The sequence below is a fragment of the Pelecanus crispus genome, chromosome 5 (genome assembly GCF_030463565.1).
Source record: "Pelecanus crispus isolate bPelCri1 chromosome 5, bPelCri1.pri, whole genome shotgun sequence".
Taxonomy (NCBI): Eukaryota; Metazoa; Chordata; class Aves; order Pelecaniformes; family Pelecanidae; genus Pelecanus; species Pelecanus crispus.
The window spans coordinates 1,900,393-1,927,063 of NC_134647.1; the positions used below are offsets into that span (position 1 = coordinate 1,900,393).

Consider the following 26,671-nt stretch of genomic DNA (forward strand, 5'->3'; position numbering starts at 1 on the left):
CTCCCCACATCACATCCCAGGGTACATCCCAGACCTCAGCAAGATTGGTTTGGGTCTCATGGCACCACCCAATATAATTAGCACACTTAATTGCTTACTGCCCTTGATTTCAGGTGTTCCCTTGGAAACAGCTTTTTAACTGACACAGAGACATCCTCCAGAGCAAATGCAGGATTTAAACCTATTACCCCTGAAAGCCATAAGTAGCCTTATGACTCTGCTAACACACATCACTTGAAAGTTATATCCCTCCTCATACAGGTCATAAGCAGATGCAGTCAACTCCCTGGAAATTAACATCTGCAAGGGCTGCTGCAAGAGACACCCTTAACATTTCAAAATATTTAATTAGAATATGCCCCCAAATTTGTCAGCCAGGACGGTAGTTTGGGTCATTCAGAAGCATCCAGCATTTTCCTCAACAAGCAGCTTCATCACAAGATTAACAACTGATAAGGAGGATGCAGAACTGCTGCTGGTGACCCCACCCAATGGTTTTAGGCAGCGATTTTCCAAGATAGAAGAAATGTGGGCTTTCATCTGAGCTTCAGTGAAGCATTCTCTCAATGCTAGACAGGAATTAATTGTAAAAGATGGGCGATGGGGATTGGCACAAATGGCCTGGCATTGGCCAAAGTAATGAAATGGTTTGCATCAACGGAGCAAGTACCAAGGAGGTGGAGGAAGGTTTTCAGGGGAGATCTTTAAGGATGGATTTTGAACTGCTCTCACGTAGCAGAAGCAGACTGACAGCATTTGAGGGAAATCAGAGGAGGATTAGGAGAGGTATATCTTACAGGAACCAACGCCACTGAATTTCGCTGTATTTCTAAAATAACACATCCTCCATACTCTCAGCCTATAAGGTCAGGCCGTGAGGGTTTATTAGAAAGTTTTCTGTAAAAAGCTCAAAAAAAAAAAATCAAAGAGCTTGAAAATGCAGTGAGGAGGAGACACTATTTCACAATAACTGTAAACAACTAGACAAGTACTCTCAAGAAGGGTGCTGAGCCTCCCCACAACCATTTTTCTTCCATGCATTACCTGTTATTATACAGAGTAATCTTCTATGCTTCATCTAACACAAATCGGGTCTGGTGCTGGCTCAGGGCAGCTGCTGTGAGCAGAGTTGGGGCTCTGACTTCCAGAGATTCCTTCCCACCAACTTTACACAAATTTATGACATGAAAGCATGGGCAGGTCAGGCAGTATCTTCCATTAAATAAAAAAAATGCACCCAGCCTTTGCCCATAGTGAAATGTTCTTCTATTCCCCTCTATGAAGGAGAGGTAACAGACATTTTTCTTACTGATTAACCATTTCGGGAATAAAAAAATACCACCCAAGAGTAAAAATGAGTTTCAATCAAAATCCAAATACAAGGAGCCTGCAAATACCTGCGCAGCCAAACAAATACACAAATACAGGAGTGCATACACAAGTCTCCTCTTACCAGCTAATATCTGTCTTCTCCCCAAAACACAGATGCCTGCCGGGCTGTTCCGAGCTGTGGATGTACGTTTGAGATCCTTGTTCTGAAATGGTTTGAATTTTCTGAACTTTGAAAGCGCATTGATAGCAAATTATGCCGAGTGCAAAAGCACACAGCACATGATGAGCTGTGTAAATGAGTTTTCCTTCGGTCTGAGTTAAAGCAAGGGGAGGGGAGTTGGATGCTTGGGGGAGGCGATGTGCCCGCAGACCCCAGCGCTAAGCCAGGCTCTTTTACGAGGCTCAGAGCGCAGTAGTACAGTTGCACAGAGAGTAGCCTCGATTTTAAGCAGTCTGCAGAAGAGCTAACACGTTCAAAGCCAGCACAAACGCAGCCAGTAGTGCCAGTATCATCGTAAGGCACTACAGCATGCACAGACTATCGCCAGTGCTGTCCCCGCGGGGAAGGGTAACAGCCCAAAGGGGACAGTTCTCCAAAAAAGCCAATTATGGTGTAATCAAGGCTCAGAAGCCGCGACCCCCTGCTCCGCAGGGCTGTTTGCGTTAAGCTGAGCTGCATCCAAACCTGGCTGCACCAGCCACAACCTCGGTAGGGCATTGGAGCGTTCGCTGCATCAACATCTGCCTAAGTGAGAAATAGCAATTTCCCCATGGGCAGGCGTATCTTTCACCAAGTTTTTCAAATTAGCTTTCAGAGTAGCTCCGATCTATAGGGGCTGAGATCCAGCCACGTGCGTAAGTGGCTGTGGAGTTTTCCGTGCACGCAACAAACCTCTCCTGGATGCAGCCCAGGGCAAGTTGCACCGCGGCTGGTCCGCCTGCCCCATGCATCGCCTGCTGCGGGTGGGTTGTGCCAAGGCAGGTACCACCATGGTCTGGCTTCAACAGGTTGCTTAAATTCCTTTTAAAAACCTTATGTTAACATAAGCTATCACTGCAAATTGTAGGAGTGAATTGTGCGTTTCAAAAAATGAAGGCAGTCAAAAATGTATCACAGTCACAGGTTCCCTAGAGCTGTCTCAATCAGCAAGCAATAAATTCATGCAGAAATACCTGCATCAGACAAAGGAAGCCTTGGAACTATGAAAGCTTTGCAGAGCATCTTCCCTTCTGAGCAAGGGGGCCAAGGAACTCAAAACTGAACTTGGGGTTATGAAGAATAATCTTTATATCGATTGTCCCATCGTACCACAAAGCCACTGTGACAGGCCACCGAGCAGAGCCTGGCAGACATGGAATACCTAGCTATAGAGCTACACAGTCAACAAATAAACTTATCGCCTTGTGAAACCCAAACAATTATTATGAAACTAGCTCAAAACTATCTCTGACACTTGAGAAAAAAAAAAAAACAAAACAAAACCCAAAACCCCCCTGTCTTCATGAAAGGCGGTCCCAGCCCCAGTGAAGGCAGCAGCAGATACAGTCGGTGGAGTTGCCATCAGCGGCTGGTGGAGCAACGCTGCTACAAGACAGAGCAAACGTGGGGACGCTCTGTCAGCCCTTGCTCCTCCACCCACACCACATGGAAGAGCCTGAGCTCCAGCAAAAGAGAAGCGCTAAGCAGATACAACAAATTACAGGTGTTCACTAGTCAAAAACCATGCAGAAATACTTTTTTTCTTGCTGAGATGCACAGAAAGCTTACTTTTCTTCTAGAGTGCTGACTTAGTGTTTATATGACAGCAATTCAAACGAAGTTAAAGCCAAGTACTTTTCATCTCAGGACCTCAAGCACCTATAAAATATTGTTTGTGCATTATGACACTTCTTTAAAGGCACAAGACTTACACGCGTGTGGAGAGCGGAGTGGGAAAGAAAGGCAAAGCAACAGCTCCAGCTCTGCACCAGTGATACAACCAAGTTCAGAGGTTTCTGCAAGCCCTAATTTCCATCCTTCAGCCACCATAACACGCTTTTTCCATGTCACCTGTCACCATGTCATGGCATTTAAACCCAGAGGGTGCAAAATAGGACCACGAATATTGGAAAAAAAATTCCTCCCCCTCCTGCAAATGCCAAGTTACACTCACTGCTGAAAACGCACCCCAGAGCAAAAAGCTCAGCACTTCATTTTTTACTTCCTTTTGCTCCCCTCACCTACTTTTTTTTTTTAACTCTTAAACTGTTGAGTTATTCCCGACGCAGACGCGAGCAGAGGGGCAGCTGCCGCACACAGCATCAGCCCTCGACACCCACGCGAGCCTGGGGCGCAGCTCCCCGGGGCAGCCAGCGTTGGGGCCCGGCGACAGCAGCCCTGGCCACCCCGTTCACCCGAGGGCCACCAGCACGGGCTCCAGCAGCCGCAGAGGTTCCAGCAGGATTTACACTTTTTGCGGCCACGTCACCTTTTGCAGTGACCGCCTCCCAGCAGTTCCTCTGCTGCGGCATCCTTTCTACCATCCGATGCTTACCGCTGCCAGCTCTAATGCTTCCTCGCAGCCCTGCCTGCTCAAGCAAGCCCCTCTGCGCTCACGGAGCTGCAGATGAAGCTGTTAGATCCTTCAGCAGCAGATTTCACTGTAGCCGGGCAGTACTGGCGGTCCCTCAGGCACGGCACGGGGCTCTGCACCCAGCCGGCTCCCACCCCAGTGCCCTCCTGGAGAGGGAAGCCATCAGGAGCAGGCACTGCAAAACTGGTCGGAAGCAAGAGAAGACACCCAAAAGCACAAAGACCCTCTCCCACCCCTCTGCCCTCACTCAAAAATTGAATTAATTAAAATATATCCTACCTTTCATTTGACACTGTACTTTCAGGAGCAAAACCTCTTCTCCAGCATCCCCTGGGACAAGCAGCAGGCTCAGTCCCCGCTCAGAGCTCGGTTATATAGGAGCCAGGCAGCAACACCTTCCCGCTCCCGCTCCCGCTCCCACCTTCTTCCACCACCTTCTTCCACCACCTTCCACCTTCCCGGGGCTCTGCTCCAGCCCGGAGCACCTTGCCCTGATGACCGGGAGGTGGGGAGGGCTGATCCCTGGCAGCTGGCACCATTTACTTCATTCACACCTCCCAACGCAGGAGATCACTTCACCCTGATAAAATAAAAAAGATTATCTCACTGCCTATACCTGTAAAAAGTGAATGGCTACCATTCTATAGGAAAAGCGGTGCGATGGCAGTAGGCGGAATAATGAGCTTTTTTATTTGCCCTTTATAAAAAATGCTCTCCGATGCTACCCTGTGAAGGTAGACCGGAGTTTTGCTACATTTTCCCATGCTAAGGCATTTGGGGAGACTTAAAATATTGAGTAAAAGATTGATTGCATATCATCAGATTCTGGCAGACGGTGCAGTCTGATATATTGTACAGTAATTTGTATGTACCAAACCGATAATACTAACTTTAAAAAAATTGTTGATTAACATCGGCAGATATCATCCCTTAAATAGAATTAACTCCTTCTCCAAAATTTGTTTTGCTCCTGGTCTACCGCAAACACCTAAAAAAAGGTAGCATCATATCCTTAAAACGGAAAGCCTGATTTGCGTTGTATTCATTACACCCTCGGAGGACCTGGCGCCTGCAAGCTGGGAATATCCCATCCAGGGACCACTTTTCATTCCCAGGGATCCTTCTCGCCTTTGCGTAGCGCACACTTGAGCTTTGCACGGAAATTAAACGCGTAGGAGCACGAACTAGCACGGGAAAACAATGAATCCTTACGAAACAGAGGTGTAATTGAAAGCTGGTATCGAAATTAACTTAAATGGTGTTAGTATGAATTTTTGGTAAAAAGCAATGCTGAGAGAAGCCTCATTTGAAGGAAAGCAAGCTCTGGAGGTGTCTGACACCGGGGGCATCGCCAAGTGCCGTCTGTTAACAGCCATGAAACGGATCCGCCTGCAATTGCTAACGCCACAAGTGAGATGCGCTGCTGCAACGCGGGATATTATCTCTGGATAAATACAGCCTCTGTGTCTGAGAGGTTCCAGCTGTTGCAAAAGTGCGGTGCTGCACAACCTGCTGCGGGGGGCCGGAGCCCGGTGCCAGCGGGCAGCCCTACGCCGGGGCGGGCAGGGGGATGCTGCGGGGGCCAGCCGCCCGGGTACCAGCCATCCCCGCTGCCAGCCAAGGCATCCTGAAAAATATTTCTGCGTTTTTCAGTCAAGGCTGTTGGCCAGAAACCTGCGTCTCGCTCCGCTGTTTCCATCTGGATTAAAAAAAAAAAAAAAATTGATTAACACGCACCGCTCTTGGTGCAGCCTTGTGTCATTAAATCACAAAGTCCCGTTTTCCAGAATACGCTAGCAAGCAGCAGGTGGTTGTCCTGCCCTCAGTTGCTCAGCTCCATATTTTCGGCAAACATTTTGCTGAACAACCTCCATTTCCCCTCTGCCAATTTGCTCTGCCCATTTGCCCCAACTTGTGCAATCCAGACCCTGTCCCCTGCACAAGAGCAGACCAGTGCCCGCCGAGCCTGAGCGGGCCAGAGTGATGCCCACACCCAGCAATCATATAGTTAAAAATGATTAACTCTTTGGACCCAAAGAAAGGCAATTTTCTCCTTAATTCTTATAATACCATTCCTGCAATTCAGCTTATTCAACTCCTTAATTAGCCAAAGGTTTTCCCGTTTGAGCGTGAGGAAATGGGTTTAATTTAAAATAATTTCGTGGTGCTTATTTTAAGCTCCCTTTCAGAAATAATTGTATTAAAAATGTGGTTGAAATCTTCCCATTTAAATGCTAATAACAGTTCCATTAGAATATCGTTTGCAAACTCTTCCTTGCACCTGAAGACGCAGCGCTGCTGCGCACGTCGAGGAGTCTTCAAAAGCCGAGTTTTAAGGCAGAAACATTTTAAATGCCTTTGCCGACCGAGCGCCGGTAGCTCAGGTGAGAAAACCACTTCATCTCCAAGCAACTCTGAAGGAACAGATGAGCGCTGGGTAGGATCTGCCCTAAGACCTGCCAAAGTCCCATGGCTCCATCAGTCTGACGGTGGAATTCCAACACCTCGTGCTCAGCCGCCCGGGACACCGTCGGCTCCGCAGCCCCGGAATGCCTCCTGAGGCCTTGGGAATACAGGGCTGCACTCAGTCTCTTGAGATTCAGCCTTCCCCGTGCTCGTCCTGAGCCTTTGGGAGAAGAAGAGGGGTCTCGTGGGCTTCTGCCACGAGGCCGACCTGCCCCATCCAAGGTCACCTTTATCCAAGCCCCAGCACTGCCACACGCTGCCCGGTGAAGGGTAAAGGTGCCCGGAGATGTCTCCACCACTCCAGCTCCAGCCTGCATTGGGTTTTGTGGCCTGGGTTTGTTTAAATATTTATTTGGGCGCCTAATGCATTGTCCTGGTTTTGGCTGGGATAGAGTTAATTTTCTTCCCAGCAGCAGGCACAGTGCTGTGGTTTGGATTTAGGATGAGAAGAATGCTGATAACACGCTGATGGTTCAGTTGTTGCTGAGCAGCGCTTACACTAAGTCAAGGACTTTGCAGCTTCCCATGCTGTGCCAGGGGCACAAGAAGCTGGGAGGGGGCACAGCCAGAAGAGTTGACCCCAACTGCCCCAAGGGCCATTCCATACCATACGGCGTCATGGGCAGTATGGAAACTGGGGGGGGTTGGCCGGGGAGCAGCGATCGCTGCTGGGAACTGGCTGGGCATCGGTCGGCGGGTGGTGAGCAACTGCATTGGGCATCACTTGCTTTGGATATTGTTATTACTATTATTATTATATTGTTATTATTATTATTTTACTTTATTTTATTTCAATGATTAAACTGTTCTTATCTCACCCCAGGAGTGTTTCTCACTCTCACTCCCCCGATTCTCTCCCCCATCCCATCAGGGCAGGGGCAGCGAGCGATGGCTGCGTGGTGCTGAGCTGCTGCCTGGGGCTGAGCCACGACATGCATTTTTTTCCAAAGCAACCTGTTACGACAAGAAGCCGATAACGGGACTTGAGAGAGGAAGAGCTGTGCCTGCGCAAGGTGAGGGGACCTCAGCAAGGTACCCTGCCCATGCCACCACCCTCTCCCCGTGCACCGTACGAGACAGGGGCCCTTGCAATTTGCAGCTCAGCCTGCTGTCACTGGCAATGCCGAAATAACCCTCCCTAGCCCTCGTGGGTGCGTTTGCAAGGGGAGCAGCGGACACCCGAGGGGTTTTAGCAGCTCGGTCTCCAGGCAGAGCTGCGATCGCGGCTCCCTTTGACGCTACTCAAGGTTCATGCCGCATCGGCACGCCCGACGTTAATCAGACGTTTTGTACACACCCACCAACATGGCAGGCTCCCGCCGCACGTGATGGCTCCCCAAAACTGATTTTTAAGTGCCGAGAGGGCGCAGAAAGCTGGCGGTAGACCGGGGAAGGCATCAATGCGCACTTCCCATGGGTTCCTGCAGAAGAGTACTTCGGTAACATGAAGATGTATTTCTTTGTGTCATGTCCGTATCCAATTTTTACAGCTGTCTCCCTCTTTCTCACTAATTACCTCCATCCCTGTGGGCAGCTGAATTACATGCCAAGATGGTTTAGGGCGAGTAGGGAGCCTGTTGGCTTTGTTGAGTGAAAAATAAGTCCGTATATTAATTTGCATAATTGCAATCTTTTGGGAACAAATTACCCTTTGCAGCGCATCTGGCCAGGTGCTGCGACAGCCCTGTCAAGCAGCACCGGCAGACGCGGAGGAGGTAATAACCCTTAAAGGAAAGCGGCAGCGAGCACCTCGGGGAGACAAACCGCTGCTTCGCCGTGGCTGGGGCGTCTTCATCAGCAGTCCGGTCCAGCGGCAGGGAAGGCGGTGCTGCCAAAAATGAGCCTCAGGGCTGGGGGAGCAGCGGGAAGGCAGAAGCCGCTTCCCCGTCGCCGTCAGCCAGCCCAACGCCGGACCCGGCGGCGGTGCTGCCAGCATCCCTGCGCCCTGATCCCGGGCTCTGGCTGTTTTGGGGAGTGCTCCCAAGGAGCATGCACCCCTCGGGGGGTGCACCCCAGCAAACCGCCTCGGGAGCCCGCAGCAGCTGCGCTTGCACGTCTCCACGCTCCGGATTTTAGGCTCTATGAAATAGATCCGCCGTCCTTTATCCCAGCGGCCAGCAGCTACGCGTGGGAAGGGTTCAAAGCCATGCCGGCGGGGTTAGATGGGATATTAGGAAGCATCGCTGTGCCGAGAGGGTGCTCAAACCCTGGAGCGGGCTTCCTCGAGAGGCGGGCGATGCCCCAAGCCTCTCAAGTGGTTTTGGCCATCATTTGGCCAGATCGTTTGGCCGATGCCCTCAGCAACATGCTTTAGCTTGGTCAGCCCCGACGTGGTCAGGCGTTGGATCGCTCTGGGTCCCTTCCAATGGAAAAAAAAATCTTTATTCTGTTCGACATCGGTCTGGCATCACTGCACCTCCGTTCTCTTTCAGCAGTCGTACCCCTGTTTGTCTCATCCTCGCTGTGAACTGAACCAAACCCTGCGAATTTATGGGATTGTTTTCCAAGCTTTCGTTATCGGTTATTGCACTTTTTCTGACAAAATGGAGGAAGAACAAAGTTGTGAATATTTATACTCCGAAGCCCGGAGGATCCTGTTGTGAGATATTAGCTCTGCTGACGGCATGGGTTCTCAGCTGGAGATGGGGATGAAAGAGGTACTGTTACGAGCCTCTCTTAAAATTAAAAAAAAAAAAAAAAGCTCATAAAAAGCACCTGTCTGTTCTCTTCATTAAGCTTGCCTGATGAAGGCCTCGGGGGAGCTGATCAACATGAATATTTTTCCACATCTAAGTAGAATAAATATACTTAAAATCAGTCACCAAATGAGAGTGTATTTATAGCTAATTACCAATGGAATACACCCGGAATGGAACAGAGTGTGTTTCACACATCCGTTGACTGGCTTGTTTTATAAATACGCAATTTCTCCCTTCCTCAGATAAAGTAGTTTAAAAGACTGAATCTTGTTTTCATTGCCTTGATCAAAATAGAACAAATTAAGATAATAAGCAAAGTGAAAATGTAGGGGGGTAAGGGGGGAGGGGGGGAGAGAAAAAATCAAACGTGCAGTTTTCTAAAATTTCCCTGGGGAGATTCCCAAGCGTTTATTAGGCACCGTAATTCCCGGGGCGAAGCTGCTGGTTGTGCACGCTGCGGGCAGGTACCTGGCCCCTTCCCACCTTCCCTCCCTGCCGCTGACGCTCTCTGCGGGAGCAAAGGCGGGTTGCTCTTCAGCACCGAATTACACGCTGCTTACTACAGTCATAAAAGCATTACATTTTATTTTTAGTCTAGCTTTAAATTTTTTTTTTTTTCAAAACAGGGATAACTGGAGATAGGCAAGCCGGTGAGGCGCAGGACCGGCAGAAAGGGCGCGAGGAGGGCTCGCAGCCGGGGGATGCCTTGGCGGGCAGGGCAGGGCAGCCCTCCCATGGCCCGCAGCGCTGCGGGCCCTGCAGAAGTCACGTATCCGGGCGAAGCTGCCTCCGGCAGATGGACATCGCCCGCGCTCTAGGTGCCCTCAGGTATTGGGGTGAGTGGTGGCCAAAGCACCCCACAGCAAGCACTGTGAAACTTCGTTATACCCAGGGGAGGGAGAAACAGAATCACCGAATCGTTGAGGTTGGCAAAGACCTTTAAGATCATCCAGTCCAACCATTAGCCCAACACTACCAAGTCCACACTAAACCAATTAAGGGGAGAGTCATAATTAATTGCATGTTGCCTGGCTTGCTGGCTGGATTAGTTTTTAATGAAAGGAAAACTAGAACAGAATTGCTAAGGTTGGAAAGGAGCTCTAAGATCAATACCCTAAGATCAATACCCTAAGACCAAATACCCCACTCCCGGTAGTTTTGTCAGCTTACAAACAAACAAATAACCCGAGTGGCTGAGCTCTGATCAGCACCTACAGAGGAAAACAGCCCGGATAAAAGCAGGACTGTCTGCAGCACAAAACATATCGTACTTTTGACAAGAAGCTCTGCATCACACCTTCGCGTGCGAACGCTTGCAGCAAGAGGAGGGGACTGAGCACCTTCTCCAAAATACCGGGCAGCAACTGGAGTCTCCTGTTTACTGCAGGGTGGTTTGAACTGGGTCGCACACCCATTTAACAGCTGAACCACTCTGGGGGCTTGAGCCGCATCGAACCGCGGTGTCTGGACAGGATACAGGACTGTCCCCAAGCCCCTCCCACCACCTCCCCCACATGGCCCCAAATCCTCTTTTCCCCTAGCCTAAAGCTTTACGCTAATCACCGAAGCATATACTACCTCCGGCACCCGTAGGCACGTGGTTTAGTTAAGTCCACAGAGAGTTACGCAAAGATCAAGGTGACCCTGCTAGCCCAGGGAGGGACCGATCTCCAAAGCGTCTTGTTGGTGCAAGGGAAGCCACGGTGACGTTCAACCCATCTAACAGCGGATCTCCGCCACGCCAGCGTGCCCTAAGCCTGCTCTGGCCTGGCAAAACAGGCTGTGCTCCTTGCTGGCCCTCAGTGGTCCCCAAGCCGGGGCTGCAGAAGCACCCCTGTCCCCGGCCGAGCCGGAGCTCCCTTCTGCAGCCGCCTCTCCCCCGCCGTCCCTCCCTGCGGCGCGGGGCAGAGCCGGTGCCTCCGCCAGCGACAGCCCCGCGCAGGAGTGCCCCTGCCTCCCCCATCGCTTCCCTGCACCCGCTCTCCAAAGAAACACCAGAACAAATTCAGTATTTTCCCTCCTCGAAACCCCCTGTCTCCGAAGCTGGAGAAGAGCCGTGCTGTGAGCCTCCTTGGACGGGTCCCCACGCCGCTCACCGGGGGAGGTCAGCAGTGATACCCGCCACCGGGCACGGAAAAGCTTGCTCTTTCTGGGAGCGGGAGATAAGGAATGATGTGAATGCCCACGGGGCCTGGGCAGCCCGTTGGGATTGCGCTCGCCGGTTCCTCGGTACTCGCTGCAAAATGCAGGACGCACACCTACATCACCCGGGCACGGGAAGGTGCCCTGCGCCGCGTTGGCATTTCGAGCGCCAGTACGGAGGGGCTATGTGCAGGCACTCGCCTTGGGAGAGGTTGGTGCTGGCTGTGTCCGAAGCTTGGAGAAACTTTCGTGAGTGTTCAGTGATGATAAAATGCGGTGCCGGTATCGGCTGCGCCCTACTCGGGGCAGTCAGCTGAGCCGCACCGGTGCTCGGTACTCGCACAGCACAGCGGGCCGTAGCACGGGCTGTGCATTATGAACGTCTTGGCAGCCAGAGAATGAAGTGTCACGGTCCTGCAATATTAGATTGCAGATTTAGATTGGATATTAGGAAAAATTTATTCATGGAAAGAGTGGTCAGGCATTGGAACAGGCTGCCCAGAGAGGTGGGGGAGTCCCCAGCCCTGGAGGGGTTCAGAAAATGGGCAGAGGTGGCACTTGGGGACATGGTTTATTGGGCATGGGGGTGTTGGGTTGATGGTTGGGCTGATGATCTTAGAGATCCTTTCCAACCTTAGTGATTCCTAGTTTTTCCTTTCATTAAAACTAATCCAGCCACCAAGCCAGGAAACATGAAATTAATTACGACTCTCCCCTTAATTGGTTTAATGGTGGACTTGGCAGTGTTGGGTTAATGGTTGGACTGGATGATCTTAAAGGTCTTTTCCAACCTCAACGATCCGATGATTCTATGATTCTATATTCACCATGACCAAGATGCTGAGTAAGGATGCATCTGTACCTGGGGACTCCTCTCCTCCCAATCCTCTTGGCTACAAGGACTTTCTGAAACCCTTCAGCTGAGCCCAACACAGAGTTTAACAGTGACTCCCTACTTTACCTCGCACTCTTCTCAACCACCATGGTGTTGAAGAGGCCACCTGAATTTGCCCTCTGCAGGTTTTGGGTTGGGTTTTTTTCCTGTATTAGCTTTGAGTCTAGTATTGCACCCTGTTCGATTAGCACCGGGAATCTGAAACCCAGAGCGAGCGAAGCTTCGCAGTAGCTAAGCACAGCTTAGGCAGGTGCTCCTAATCTGGTTTAGAAATCGGATTTCTGCCCTTGTAAAGGAGAAAGTGGTGGGAAATGGGGCTGCATGGAGCCGTCCTGGCTGTGTCTGTGGCCATGGGTGGCCGTGTCCCTGTGTCCATGTCCATGCCCGTGGGCGTGGGTGGCTGTATCCCCATGTCCATGTCCATGCCCGTGGCTAGGGTGGCCGTGTTCCCATGTCTGTGGACTGTGCCCATGGCCACAGCCATGTCCATGCCTGTGCCCGTGGCCGTGGCTGTGCGTGGCCGTGTCCCTGTGGCTGTGCCCATGTCCGTGGCTGTGGCTGTGCCTGTGCCCATGCCCGCATCTGTGCCCGTGTCCATGCCCATCCCTGTGGCCATGTCCCTGCCTGTGGCCATGCCTGTGGCCATGGCCATGTCCCTGTGGCCATGTCCGTGCCCATGCCTGTGTCTGTAGGTGCCTGTGCCTGTGTCCGTGGCCATGCCCATGCCCGTGCCTGTGTCCATGGCTGTGCCTGTTTCTGTCCATGCCCGTGCCTGTGTCCATGGCTGTGCCTGTTTCTGTCCGTGCCCATGCCTGTGTCCATGGTCGTGCCCATGCCTGTGTCTGGGGGTGCCCATGACTGTGTCCGTGGCTGTGTCTGTGCCCGTGCCTGCGGCCGTGCCCATGTCCATGCCCATGCTCGTGCCCATGGGTGCCTGTGCCCATGTCCATGTCCACACCTGTGTCCGTGCCCATGTCCCTGTGTCCATGCTCGTGTCTGTGGGTGTCCATATCCATGCCCATGTCCGTGCCTGTGTCCGTGCCCGTGTCCATGTCCATACCCGTGCCTGTGCCCATGTCCATGGGTGCCTGTGTCCATGCCCGTGCCCATGTCCGTGTGTGCCCGTTTCCCTGTGTCTGTGCCCATCCCATGTTCCTGTGCCTGTGTCCATGCCCATGTCCATGTCCGTGCCCATGCCCCTGTGTCTGTGTCCATACCCATGCCTGTGTCCGCGGGTGTTCTTGTCCGTGCCCATCCCGTGTCCCCATGTCCCTGTGTCCATGCCCATGCCCGTGTCTGTGTCCCTGTGTCCGTGCCCATCCCGTGTCCCTGTGTCCATGTCCCCGTGTCCGTGCCCATCCCGTGTCCGTGCCCATCCCGTGTCCCCGTGTCCGTGTCCCTGTGTCCGTGTCCCCGTGTCCGTGCCCATCCCGTGTCCCCGTGTCCGTGTCCCCGTGTCCGTGTCCCTGTGTCCGTGCCCATCCCGTGTCCGTGCCCATCCCGTGTCCCCGTGTCCGTGTCCCTGTGTCCGTGTCCCTGTGTCTGTGCCCATCCCGTGTCCATGCCCATGCCCGTGCCCGTGCCCGTTTCCCTGTCCCCGTGTCCCTGTTCCCGTGTCCATGCCCATGTCCGTGTCCCCGTGTCCGTGTCCCTGTGTCCGTGCCCATCCCATGTCCCTGTGTCCATGTCCCCGTGTCCGTGCCCATCCCGTGTCCGTGCCCATCCCGTGTCCCCGTGTCCGTGTCCCTGTGTCCGTGTCCCCGTGTCCGTGTCCCCGTGTCCGTGCCCATCCCGTGTCCCCGTGTCCGTGTCCCCGTGTCCGTGTCCCCATGTCCGTGCCCATCCCGTGTCCGTGCCCATCCCGTGTCCCCGTGTCCGTGTCCCTGTGTCCGTGCCCATCCCGTGTCCGTGCCCATCCCGTGTCCCCGTGTCCGTGTCCCCGTGTCCGTGCCCATCCCGTGTCCGTGCCCATCCCGTGTCCCCGTGTCCGTGTCCCTGTGTCCGTGCCCATCCCGTGTCCGTGCCCATCCCGTGTCCCCGTGTCCGTGTCCCCGTGTCCGTGTCCCCGTGTCCGTGCCCATCCCGTGTCCGTGCCCATCCCGTGTCCCCGTGTCTGTGTCCCCGTGTCCGTGCCCATCCCGTGTCCGTGCCCATCCCGTGTCCCCGTGTCCGTGTCCCTGTGTCCGTGTCCCCGTGTCCGTGCCCATCCCGTGTCCCCGTGTCCGTGTCCCCGTGTCCGTGTCCCTGTGTCCGTGCCCATCCCGTGTCCGTGCCCATCCCGTGTCCCCGTGTCCGTGTCCCTGTGTCCGTGTCCCTGTGTCTGTGCCCATCCCGTGTCCATGCCCATGCCCGTGCCCGTGCCCGTTTCCCTGTCCCCGTGTCCCTGTTCCCGTGTCCATGCCCATGTCCGTGTCCCCGTGTCCATGTCCCTGTGTCCGTGCCCATCCCATGTCCCTGTGTCCATGTCCCCGTGTCCGTGCCCATCCCGTGTCCCTGTGTCCATGTCCCCGTGTCCGTGCCCATCCCGTGTCCGTGCCCATCCCGTGTCCCCGTGTCCGTGTCCCCATGTCCGTGCCCATCCCGTGTCCCCGTGTCCGTGTCCCTGTGTCCGTGTCCCCGTGTCCGTGCCCATCCCGTGTCCGTGCCCATCCCGTGTGCATGCCCATGCCCGTGCCCGTGCCCGTGTCCCTGTCCCCGTGTCCCTGTCCCCGTGTCCATGCCGTGTCCATGCCCATCCCGTGCCGGTGCCGGTGCCGGTGCCGGTGCCGCCCCCGCGCGCACGCCAGGTGTCGCTGCGCGCCCTGCGCTGGGCCCCGCTCGCGGCCCGGCCCCGCCCAGGCACGCGCAGCCCCGGGGGCGGAGCCCGGCCCGGAGCGGGGGGGGCGCTGGGGGCTGTGACTGCACCCCGGCATCGGGGGCGGCCGAGCTGGGTGTCCCGGGCACCCCCTCCGCCCCGGGCATCCCCTTCCACCCCCGGGCACCCCCTCCGCCCCGGGCATCCCCTCCACCCCGGGCATCCCCTCCACCCCCGGGCACCCCCTCCGCCCCGGGCATCCCCTCCGCCCCGGGCATCCCCTTCCACCCCCGGGCACCCCCCTCCGCCCCCAGGCACCCCCTCCGCCCCGGGCATCCCCTTCCACCCCCGGGCACCCCCTCCGCCCCGGGCATCCCCTCCACCCCCGGGCACCCCCTCCACCCCGGGCACCCCCTCCGCCCCGGGCATCCCCTCCGCCCCCGGGCACCCCCTCCACCCCGGGCACCCCCTCCGCCCCGGGCATCCCCTCCGCCCCCGGGCACCCCCTCCGCCCCCGGGCACCCCCTCCGCCCCGGGCACCCCCTCCACCCCCGGGCACCCCCTCCAGCGCTGCCTGGAGCCGAAACACAGCCCTGTCCCCAGCCCCGCTCCTGCCACAGCCCTGTCCCCTCTCCACCCCATTGCCACTCCCACCCCAGCCCCATCCCATCCCATCCCCATCCCCACCATCCCCATCCAATCCCATCCCCATCGCCAACCCTATCCCATCCATCCCCACTCCCATCCCATCCATCCCCATCCCCATCCCATCCAGTTCCATCCCCAACTCATCTCCATCCCCATCCCATCCAATCCCATCCCCACACAATCCCATTGCCATCCCATCCCCATCCCATCTCTATCCCCATCCCCAACTAACCCCATCCCCACCCAATCCCATTGCCATCCCATCCCATCTCTATCCCCATCCTCATCCCATTTCCATCCCCATCCAATCCCATCCCCATCCCATTTCCATCCCCATCCCATCCCTGCTCAATCCCATTGCCATCCCATCTCCATCCCCATCCCATTTCCATCCCCATCCCATTTCCATCCCCATCCCATCCCCACCCAAGCCCATTGGCATCACATCTCTATCTCCATCCCATTTCCATCCCCATCCCATCCCCATCTAATTCCATCGCCATCCCATTTCTATCCCCATCCCCATTCCCCTCCCAACCCATTGCCATCCCACTTCCATCCCCATCCCTTCCCATCCCCATTCCCTCCCATCCCATCCCATCCCCATCCCATCCCATTTCCATCCCCATCCCCATCTCCATGCCCTCCCATCCCATCCCCTCCCCTCCCTCATCCCATCCCCGCCCCATCCCCATCACAGAATCATAGAATCACAGAATCGTTTAGGTTGGAAAAGACCTTTAAGATCATCCAGTCCAACCATTCACCTACACTACCAAGTCCACACTAAACCAATTAAGGGGAGAGTAGCAATTTTGTGTTTCCTGGCTTGGCAGCTGGATTATTTTTAATGAAAGTAAAACTAGAACAGAATCTTTAGAATAATTACAATTAGAATAGAATCACCTCTTACAGGCGATCTTCGCCCAAAACTGTCTGTTTGTACACTGCTAAAATGATTTGTGCTTTTTTTTTTCTTCCCCTTCTTTCCTAGACGGTTTTTCCACCCCGAAACAGTGTAAAGGAGAACGTCCTTCGCCATCCGGCAGCTCCACGAAACACTCTAAAGCACCTGCCCTTTCCTGGTGCCCTCCTGCCTGCCCTTAGCCACAGCCCTGGAGGAGGGGAGGGGGCGAGCCCTTCCCCCAGCCTCTGCGTGCCGGTCCGCTGCACCCACCTGACGCCGCGCTGCCCAAAGTCCCTGTCCCCAGAGCCTTTAGCAACTCTGTTCACTGGCCAAGACGAAATACGCTCTGGTCTTCAAGGCTAATCCACTTCCAGTTTGCAAATCGTAAGGATAAAAAGAAGAACAACAATGGCAGGAGCTTTAAGAGGTTAAATTGTGCATCTTGCCTTCGTCTTGCTGTTAAATTAAGTGGGGAGGTATGAAAACCACGCAGTTTGGACTGCCCAGACCAAGGCTCGCTCTTTATATTGTTTCCTTATCACAGAAAACTAATAAAGATGAAATCTCAATTAAAAGGCGCAACGTCCATGAACAGGGGTCGCGTTCTCCACAATTCCTCCCTTTTGACACAACCACCACTCCATCACGCTGCGATGTCCCCGTTTCTAACACGGGCCTAACGCTGCTGCTGCCTCAGGGCGCTGTCAGCCTCACTTGTTAGAAAACATTGCCGAAGCACTTTAACTTTAGGATTTGCAAACGATTAATCCACCGACAACTTGCTAGCGGTCTGCAGAGCCAAGTGGGCACAGGGATCCAGCTCTCCTTACCCTTAGCCACTAGCTTTTCAGAGCCGAAAGCATGCGCAGGACTTTTCCCACATAACTTAGGGATGAGAACCATCTTCCTAACTGCTGCTGAGAGGTGCCAAGAGCCGCTACATGGAGAGGAGCGCGAGGGGCAGACCCCGACCCACGCGCCCGCCGCTCCCACCGGCTGCTTTGCACGGCCACTCGACAATCACAGCCTGCAGACGGCAGTCATGTGGGGTTTGGACACCTCTTCCAGCATTCTCCTCCGGCTAAAACAACTGCCAGCACTCCCATTGCTAACTAGAATTAATACTATCTTCTTCACAGAATCAGACTCCTAGAGTCGTTTTGGTTGGGAAAGACCTTTAAGATCATCCAGTCCAACCATTAACCCAACACTACCAAGTCCACTCTAAGCCAATCAAGGGCAGAGCAGCAATTTCATGTTTCCTGGCTTGGTGGCTGGATTATTTATAATGAGAGCAAAACTAGGAATCATTAAGGTTGGAAAGGATCTCTAAGATCATCCAGTCCAACCATTAACCTAACACTGCCAAGTCCACCACTAAACCAATCAAGGGGAGAGCAATAATTCCATGTTTCCTGGCTTGCTGGCTGGATTAGTTTTTAATAAAAGTAAAACTAGGAACCATTAAGGTTGGAAAGGCCCTCTAAGATCATCAGTCCAACCATCAACCCAACACCCCCGTGCCCACTAAACCATGTCCCAAAGTGCCACCTCTGCCCGTTTTTTGAACCCCTCCAGGGATGGGGACTCCCCCACCTCTCTGGGCAGCCTGTCCCAATGCTTGACCACCCTTTCTGTAAAGAAATTTTTCCTAATATCCAACCTAAACCTCCCCTGGCGCAGCTTGAGCCCATTTCCTCTCATCCTATCGCTGTTCCTTGGGAGCAGAGCCCAGCACCCCCTCCCTGCCCCCTCCTGCCAGGAGCTGCAGAGCGATCAGGTCTCCCCTCAGCCTCCTCTTCTCCAGGCTGAACACCCCCAGCTCCCTCAGCCGCTCCCCACCAGCCCTGTGCCTCCTCCAACAGCAAAAACAAAACGTTCTCGCCGTGTCCCATCTGATAAGGCAGCAGAGCTCATCTAGCACGGCCTCGGAGGCAGGCTGCTCTCGGCAGACCGCGCCGGCCACGCTGGGCTCCGCAGGGAGGGGACCCCGCATGGGCGCTGCCACCCCCCCACGCCCTGCGCCAAAGGAACGGGGCGCATCGAGGCCAGGATGCGTGCAATGGGCTACAGCTGGGCTCTGCATCGTTGCCTGTGAGCGCCGAATGAAACAGCCGCCACGCTAAGATGAATTCGCTGCAAGGGGCTCAGAAAATGCAATTTCTCCGCGCCTGGCCTCGACCTCCCCGCTAGTTCATTCCCGTGAGGACCAGCCCTGGATAGTGTAAGGTGCCGCGCAGCCATCACACCCACCCTGCCCTGGGCAGCGTTTGCTCGCAGCCCCCGGCACACATATTCCTCTGGCTGTTTGCGATAATTAAATCTCCGTTCAGGCAAAGAGAAGGCAGGGTTAACGACGGCAGCAGCCGCTTGCCGCTCGCAGCTCCGAGCTCTGCCTGCATCCACATCCTCCGCTCGGAAATATCCCAAGTCATCGCTCGGCCGGAGGCACGTGAGCAAGAGACCGTCCTGCCCGTCGTCACCAAACCCCCAAACCGCAGGTGGGGAAAGTGGTCCCAGTAGCAGCAGCCGGGCTGGGCCCTCCCCGCAGCAACAGCTGAGGGGGGCACGACCCCCCCGCCGTCCCCAGGCACTCGGGTGCCTCTGGGGAAGCAGCTTCGGTCCCCGGGGTGCTGGGGTGCGTCCCCAGGGCTGGGGATGTTGTGGAAGGTGACAAGCCACCCATTTACGGGCCCGTGCCCCCAGCCGCCGGGTGGGCAGTGGGGTGCAGAAGCCCCAGGGTCACAGCTGGTTGCCACCGCTCCTGGTGGCACCTCTCCCGGGGACCGTGGCCTCCAGCGGCACGCGGGGAGGCACAGCTCCCAAAAACTCGCTCCGAAAAACTCGCTCTGAAAAAATCACGGGGCTGCGCAGTGGCCGAACCTTCAATTAGAACAGACCTGGGGCTCGGGGGGTGTTTGCGGGGGGGTGAGGTTCAACAAGCTGAGCCCCAAAGCTCTGGTCCAGCTCCTTCTACAGCCCCAGGGATGGGCGCTGCACCCCCCCCCCGCTGCAGACACCTCCTCCTCTAAAACACGGTTCCCAAAACCCCGCTCCCAAAAGCTCACTCTCCCTGGAAACCCATGCCCCAGAACGTGCTCCCTTAAAAACCCACTTGGAAAATCCTGCTCCCCCAAAACCTGATCGCTGAAAGTCTGTTTCTCCCCCCAAAAAACACTCCCAAACCCCCACTCCCTGGCAATCCCCCCTCAAAGCCTGCTCCCTTAAAACAACCCATCCTTGAAAAATCACGGGCAAGCACCCACTGCCCAGAACGCACGGGCCAAAATCTCACTCCCCACCCCAAACCCCACTCCCCCCATCCCTCCAAACCCCTCCCTTAAAAATCCCAGGCCCCACAACCCACTCCCCAACCCCTCCCTGCCCAGCCCCGCTCCCCCAGCCCCAGCCCCCATTCTCGCTGCTCCCCACAATCCCCCCTCCCCAAAATCTCCCCTCCCCAAAATCTCCCCTCCCCACAATCTTCTCTCCTCACCATCTCCCTGCTCCCCAGAATCTCCCCTCCCCACAATCTCCCTGCTCTTCAGAACCTCCCCTCCCTGAAATTTCCTCTCCCCAAAATCTCTCCTCCCTGAAATCTCCTCTCCCCAGAATCTCCCTGCTCCCCACAACCTCCCCTCCCCAAAATCTCCCCTCCCCACAATCCCCCTCCCCAAAATCTCCACTCCCCACAATCTCCTTGCTCCCCACAACCTCCCCTCCCCAAAATCTCCACTCCCCACAATCTCCCTGCTCCCCACAATCTCCCCTCCCCAAAATCTCCACTCCCCACAATCTCCCTGCTCCCCACAATCCCCCCTCCCCAAAATCTCCACTCCCCACAATCTCCCCTCCCCACAATCTTCTCTCCTCACCATCTCCCTGCTCCCCACAATCTCCCTGCTCCCCACAATCCCCCCTCCCCAAAATCCTCACTCCCCACAATCTCCCTGCTCCCCACAACCTCCCCTCCCCAAAATCTCCCCTCCCCAGAATCTCCCTGCTCCCCACAATCCCCCCTCCCCAAAATCTCCACTCCCCACAATCTCCCTGCTCCCCACAACCTCCCCTCCCCAAAATCTCCACTCCCCACAATCTCCCTGCTCCCCACAATCCCCCCTCCCCAAAATCTCCCCTCCCCAGAATCTCCCTGCTCCCCACAATCCCCCCTCCCCAAAATCTCCACTCCCCAGAATCTCCCTGCTCCCCACAATCTTCTCTCCTCACCATCTCCCTGCTCCCCAGAATCTCCCTGCTCCCCACAATCCCCCCTCCCCAAAATCTCCACTCCCCACAATCTCCCTGCTCCCCACAATCTTCTCTCCTCACCATCTCCCTGCTCCCCAGAATCTCCCTGCTCCCCACAACCCCCCTCCCCAAAATCTCCACTCCCCACAATCTCCCTGCTCCCCACAATCCCCCCTCCCCAAAATCTCCACTCCCCACAATCTCCCTGCTCCCCACAATCCCCCCTCCCCAAAATCTCCACTCCCCACAATCTCCCTGCTCCCCACAATCCCCCCTCCCCAAAATCTCCCCTCCCCAGAATCTCCCTGCTCCCCACAACCTCCCCTCCCCACAATCTCCCCCCCACCCTCTTGCACCCCTCCCTCCCGCCCCCCCCACCCCCCCAGCACCCTCCGCGCCCCCCCCCCGCTCCCCAACCCCTCTCCCCGCCCTCCCACCCCCACCCTCTCCCCACCCCCCCTCCTCCTCCTCCTCCCCGGGCCCCGCTCCCCGGCGGGGCGGAGCGGAGCGGGCGGGCAGCGCGGAGCTGCTCGGGCACGGCTGGGCACGGCTCGGCGGGGCTGGGCACGGCTGGGCACGGCTCGGCTCGGCTCGGCTCGGCTCGGCCCGGCCCGGCCCGCCTGCATGCGGCGGCGGCGGCGGCGGGGCGGCCGGGCGGGATGAACGGCTCGGCGGCGGCGGGGCTGCTGGCGGGCGGCGGCGCGGTGCTGGAGCTGGAGCGGGCCCTGCGCTGCTGCACCGCGGCCTCCGTGGTCACCGACGGCGGCGGGACGGCGGCGGCGGCGGCGGGGGACGAGCGGAGCCTGTACATCGTGCGGGTGGTGCAGATCGCCGTCATGTGCGTGCTGGCCCTCACCGTCGTCTTCGGCATCTTCTTCCTGGGCTGCAACCTCCTCATCAAGTCCGAGGGCATGATCAACTTTCTGGTCAAGGACCGCCGGCCGTCCAAGGAGGTGGAGGCGGTGGTGGTGGGGCCCTACTGACCGCCCCGACGGCGCCGGGCCGGGCCCCCCGCCCGCACGACCCCCACGACGGCCGTGCCTCCGCCGGACAGACCGCGGCGGGGGCCGTACAGGCGGCGGCGGGGGTCGGACAGACGGCGGGGGTCGGACAGACGGCGGCGGGGCCCGGACAGACCGCGGCGGGGGCCGGACAGACCACAGCAGGGGTCGGACAGACGGCGGGGGTCGGACAGACGGCGGCGGGGCCCGGACAGACGGCGGCGGGGCCCGGACAGACCGCGGCGGGGCCCGGACAGACCGCAGCGGGGGTCGGACAGACGGCGGGGGTCGGACAGACGGCGGCGGGGCCCGGACAGACGGCGGCGGGGCCCGGACAGACCGCGGCGGGGCCCGGACAGACCGCAGCGGGGGTCGGACAGACCGCAGCAGGGGTCGGACAGACGGCGGCGGGGCCCGGACAGACCGCAGCGGGGGTCGGACAGACCGCAGCAGGGGTCGGACAGACGGCGGCGGGGGCCGGACAGACCGCGGCGGGGCCCGGACAGACGGCGGCGGGGCCCGGACAGACCGCGGCGGGGCCCGGACAGACCGCGGTGGGGCCCGGACAGACGGCGGCGGGGCTGCCGCCACCGGCCCTTCGCGCCGGGGCTCCTTAAACCGCGGCAGCGAAGCGAGCCCGGCGCCCCGGGGGCCGCTGCGACGGGCGGGGGGCGGCGGCTGCCCCGCGGCCCCCGGAGCCGCCCGGGCCCGACCCGCGGGGTCCGAAGCGAAGCGCGCTCCGACGGCAGCAGCTCTGCGGGTTCCTCATTTCCTTCGCGGTAATAAACGCCTCCCGCCTCCGCGTCCCGGGGTCCCGACGGTGCTTCCGAGCGGGGAGGGGGTCCCGGGGGGGGGGGGGCGGCCGGGCTTCCCCGCCGCCGAGCGAAGCACGCAGGGGGGTACCCACGGAGCTCGGGGTGAAGCGGCCGGTCCTTGCGGGTTTTTGCCTCGCAGCTGGGCTAAAACTTCCATTTCAGCCCGTTTCTCCCCCCCCCCCGGGCCCCGGTTGCAGAAGGACGGGTGGTCGCGGTACCCCGCTCCCTGGGCGCAGGGTGGGATGTGCCGTGGGGACACGCGGGAACCGCGCCGCTGCCCCGTGGATTCGGGCTTTGGCCAGGGAAATGAGCCAGCACACCCCGTTTGTATCCCCGTCCATCCCGCTTTGGCTCTAGAAAACCGCTCTCCGTACTGTTCGTTAACCCAGCCGAAAGCCGCCCCAACAGGTGACTTCTTACGGTCACATTTAAGGGAGGGAGAAATTTAGGCTTGCGCAGGATTTTTTTTGTTTGTTTCTTTTTCCCTTCATGCATTTCCTCCGTAGCCATACCAGAGCACTTTTCTCTGGGAGGTCTGCACAGCTGTTTATCCCATCCCCGCGGGCTTGCACTGGCTGCTAGTGATAAATCAATGTATCTACATTCGCCGGAGGAGGAGCGGAACCGGCATAAACGCTTGCCGGGGACCACAGCAGCAGGAGGGGGGCAAAAAGGCTCAAGCAACCTGCCTGTGAGAAAATGAGAAAAATATCATGAGAAAATCTCTCTCGTGACGCCCAAAGTCCTGCAGTCTCAGGCTGTTAATTGTCAGTATTTTTAATGGCGATAAGCATCGGGACGTTTTCCAGGCAGCCGCGCAGTGTTCAGACTGCTTGCTTTCCCCTCAGTTTATCCCGAGCTGGTGTGAAGATGGCCAAGCTACCGAATCGTTACAGGCATCCTTAGGAAGTGTTACCAGAAGTTCCCATTTTTGATAGACAAGGTGAAACTCGGCATTTACAAAACGCACCTGAGCTAGAAGGGGATGAAATACAGCTGGAGCCAACCACTGGACTGCAGATAAACTTTTGGTAGAAAATGAGACAAACCAGTATCTCAGTGCAGTCCAGTTCCCTCAGGCGAGCAGAAATCTCAGCCATGTACTCACTCATTTACAGCTACATTTAAGGGAAAGACAAAGAACAGATCTGCCTGTTCTCTGGGAGACAAATACGCTATGGACTTTGTCATTACATCAAAATAAATGCTACTAAGCCATCTATCAGCTGAAACATTGGTGAGAAATTTAACCAAAACACTCCCCCTTTCTCTACCCCTTTGTTAGATAAAGCAGAATTTTAAGATAATGCAATAAGCGGGAGAACTCCTAATATAGATGTATCAGTCACTGCAAAGCATTTCCAACTTTTTAATTTGCATCACTCCGTGGCGTTGCAGATAACACAATCGTTCCCGTAATCTGACTCGCAAGGAGCGCGCTGCGCGTTTGAACGCTTTTTGAGAGCTAGACTCATTAGGCATTCTTTATTAATTACAGCGAACACTTGAAGTAGAATACATTTTGATTAACCTTTGCCAGAAGCCACAGCTTTTTCCAACGCCGTAAATCTGAGGCACGGCAAACTCCTGCTCCTGTAATAAAATCGCAGAATTTTCAACCTCGGCCCAAGAGCACACGTGGCCTCCTGCCTAAGGACCCGTACAAGGTGAGAGCCCCTACCTTAATGAAGTGCTTGTGACTCTTCAATCCCTGCAGAGGTACCTCATTTTAGGCAGGGAACAGTTGGGAAAAGGGTTTTTCCTACTCAGTGATGCAGAGGTGCTCGAACGCGCCCGGTCCATCAGCTTTCCTCAAGCCATTCTCCCTCTCTGTACTGTGGGGACTTTGGGACTTGGCACAGAGAATGGCAGGAGAGCTGGGGTATTTAAGATCCGTCTTTGGGCAGGAGAGCTGGGGTATTTATGATCCGTCTTTGGGCAGGAGAGCTGGGGTATTTAAGATCCGTCTTTGGGCAGGAGAGCTGGGGTATTTATGATCCGTCTTTGGGCAGGAGGATGGCAGCACGGGGAAGAAGCACCTCTCGGATGCCACCCAGGGCTCCAGCATCCACCTCACCCCCGCGTTGTACGGGGTGGACGGAGGAGTTGGCTTCCACTCGGGCTGGGAGCGGTGTTTGGGCAGGTATCTCCCGCCCGGCCCCCGGGCGCTACAGCCACCTCCGCGCTTCATAAAGCCGGCTCTTCCTGCCCGGAGCAGACCTCTGTCCCTTCTAGACACGCGTGCAAAGCCACGACCTGCGTGTGCGAGGGGCGGGAACCTCACGGCGAACGTGGCTTTGTCAGGGCACTGCACGCATCCTTCCAGGGACGTTTTTAGAAAAGCTCCTGGAGAGCTGCTAGGGGAGCCTGCGGTGTCAACAGCAAAGCCCCCTCAGCTCCTAGAACACGCTGAAGGCAAAATCACCTTGCTGGGGTGCTGAGGTGTCGGGAAACGGGTGTGTTTGGGATAAAACCAGTGCGGGTACCCAAAGGAGGGCTCCACCACCTTGTAGTTGGCTTGAAGACACTACGAAAAGCCGGCCTGCTGCTTGGTACTTGTCCCTTGTTTGGTCAGCTTAAATGGGAGAGTGTGTGCAATTTTACCACCAAAACTGGAGGGGCCTTTCGTTGGCGTGCATTCCGGTTTCTCCGTAACATTTCCATCCATGAAATTCCCAGAGGAGCAGAAGGCTCTCAGAGTGACCTGGCAGACCCGAACAGCTCCCCGTCGTTGCTGTCAGGTGTGAGCTCTTAACAGGGGAAATTTCCAATCTGTGAGGAAACCCTGCCCCTTGTGATGCTCAGTGACTGCTGGTGGGGGTAGGACTTTGCAGCAGGACCTCTCCCAGCAGGATTCACGCCGGGACCTCTCACTGCAGCCTCTCAAGGGGTGTTTTGGAGCGAACGGTACCCGAAAAGTCCACGCGGCCCCAACCGGAGCAAGTCCCTGACGTGGTACTACTTGCGATTCTTCTTGAGCGCTAAGATAAAAAAGCTCAGATCTCCCTTTTCTTGAGTCGGGGTTGAAGTAGTCTCACCTTAGGCTGCCTGCACGCCTGATGACTGTCTACAAAGTAATAACGAGGCGGTTCTTGCCTCGAATTAAAACAGCGGTGCCCATGCAGCAGAGCTTCAGGCCACCGCGCCGCAGGCAGACCTCAGCCCTCGGGCTCGGCCTCGGCTTCCAGCGTGCAAAACACCGGAGCCGGAGCTCTTCTGGGCTTAAATACCCAGCAAAGCTGTCCCCGGCACGCCTCCGCCGCCTGCCACATGGAACCCGGGTTCTCCGCTGCCTCTCAGCCCGTCTCGTCTTTTCTCCCAGTTAGCCAGGAACACGGGCTCGGGAACAGGAGATAATCGATTTCCCCCTTTCAGCTCAAAATTAGCACTCAAAAAAGTGCTAATCCTCCAGGACAAAAATCAAGAGGCATCTTAGTCACTTCCCAAACACCCGCTGAAGTGGTTTGTTCGATATTTTAAATGGGATACACTTATTAAAAACACTCCAGCAACTGCAATTGCTTTTAGCTAGCCCTGTGAATGTACTCGGGCTACATTTGTCTAGGTGGCTGTACAATTTTAATTGTATGCTTGCCACATCTTTTTGGTCATAATAATCAAACACCGTCTGAAGTAAAAAAGGTGCACTTCAGCCGTCAGACATATGCAAGCGCGGGGCTTTATTCCAATTTCATATTCAGGCAAAATTCACATTGATTTTTAAAGCAGTTTAGCTTTAATAAGGAAAATAAGAACCCGCTGTCCATTTGCAGTTAAAAAAACAAAACTTCATGGTCAGGGACAGGCACAGCACACATTACAGCCTTCTGATTTGCCTTAATATTTATCACTTAAAGTAGCCATCGAACGATCCTGGCACACCCAGCACAGGGTGCTCACCTCGGACTGGGGCTGGGAACCTGTAATGGAAGTGTGTTTCCTCAAAAAAAAAATCTTCATATTAGAATCATAGAATCGTTTAGGTTGGAAAAGCCCTCTAAGATCATCCAGTCCAACCATTCACCTACACTGCCAAGTCTACTCTAAGCCAATCAAGGGTAGACCAGACTAAACCATGTCCCAAAGTGCCACCTCCGCCCATTTTTTGAACCCCTCCAGGGATGGGGACTCCCCCACCTCTCTGGGCAGCC

General features: G+C 56.1%; 1 protein-coding gene across 1 annotated transcript; it reads left to right on the forward strand.

Annotated features, from left to right (window-relative positions):
- Positions 1-21,363: 21,363 nt before the first annotated feature.
- On the forward strand, positions 21,364-21,687 carry RPRM (reprimo, TP53 dependent G2 arrest mediator homolog). The gene has a single exon (XM_075711459.1). It carries the CDS (start codon positions 21,364-21,366, stop codon positions 21,685-21,687), a length of 324 nt encoding a protein of 107 aa, XP_075567574.1.
- The last annotated feature ends 4,984 nt before the right edge of the window (positions 21,688-26,671 follow it).

What these genes read in the sequence shown, in the direction of transcription:
- RPRM (XM_075711459.1), top strand. Translation starts at nt 21,364, where the DNA reads ATGAACGGCTCGGCGGCGGCGGGGCTGCTGGCGGGCGGCGGCGCGGTG.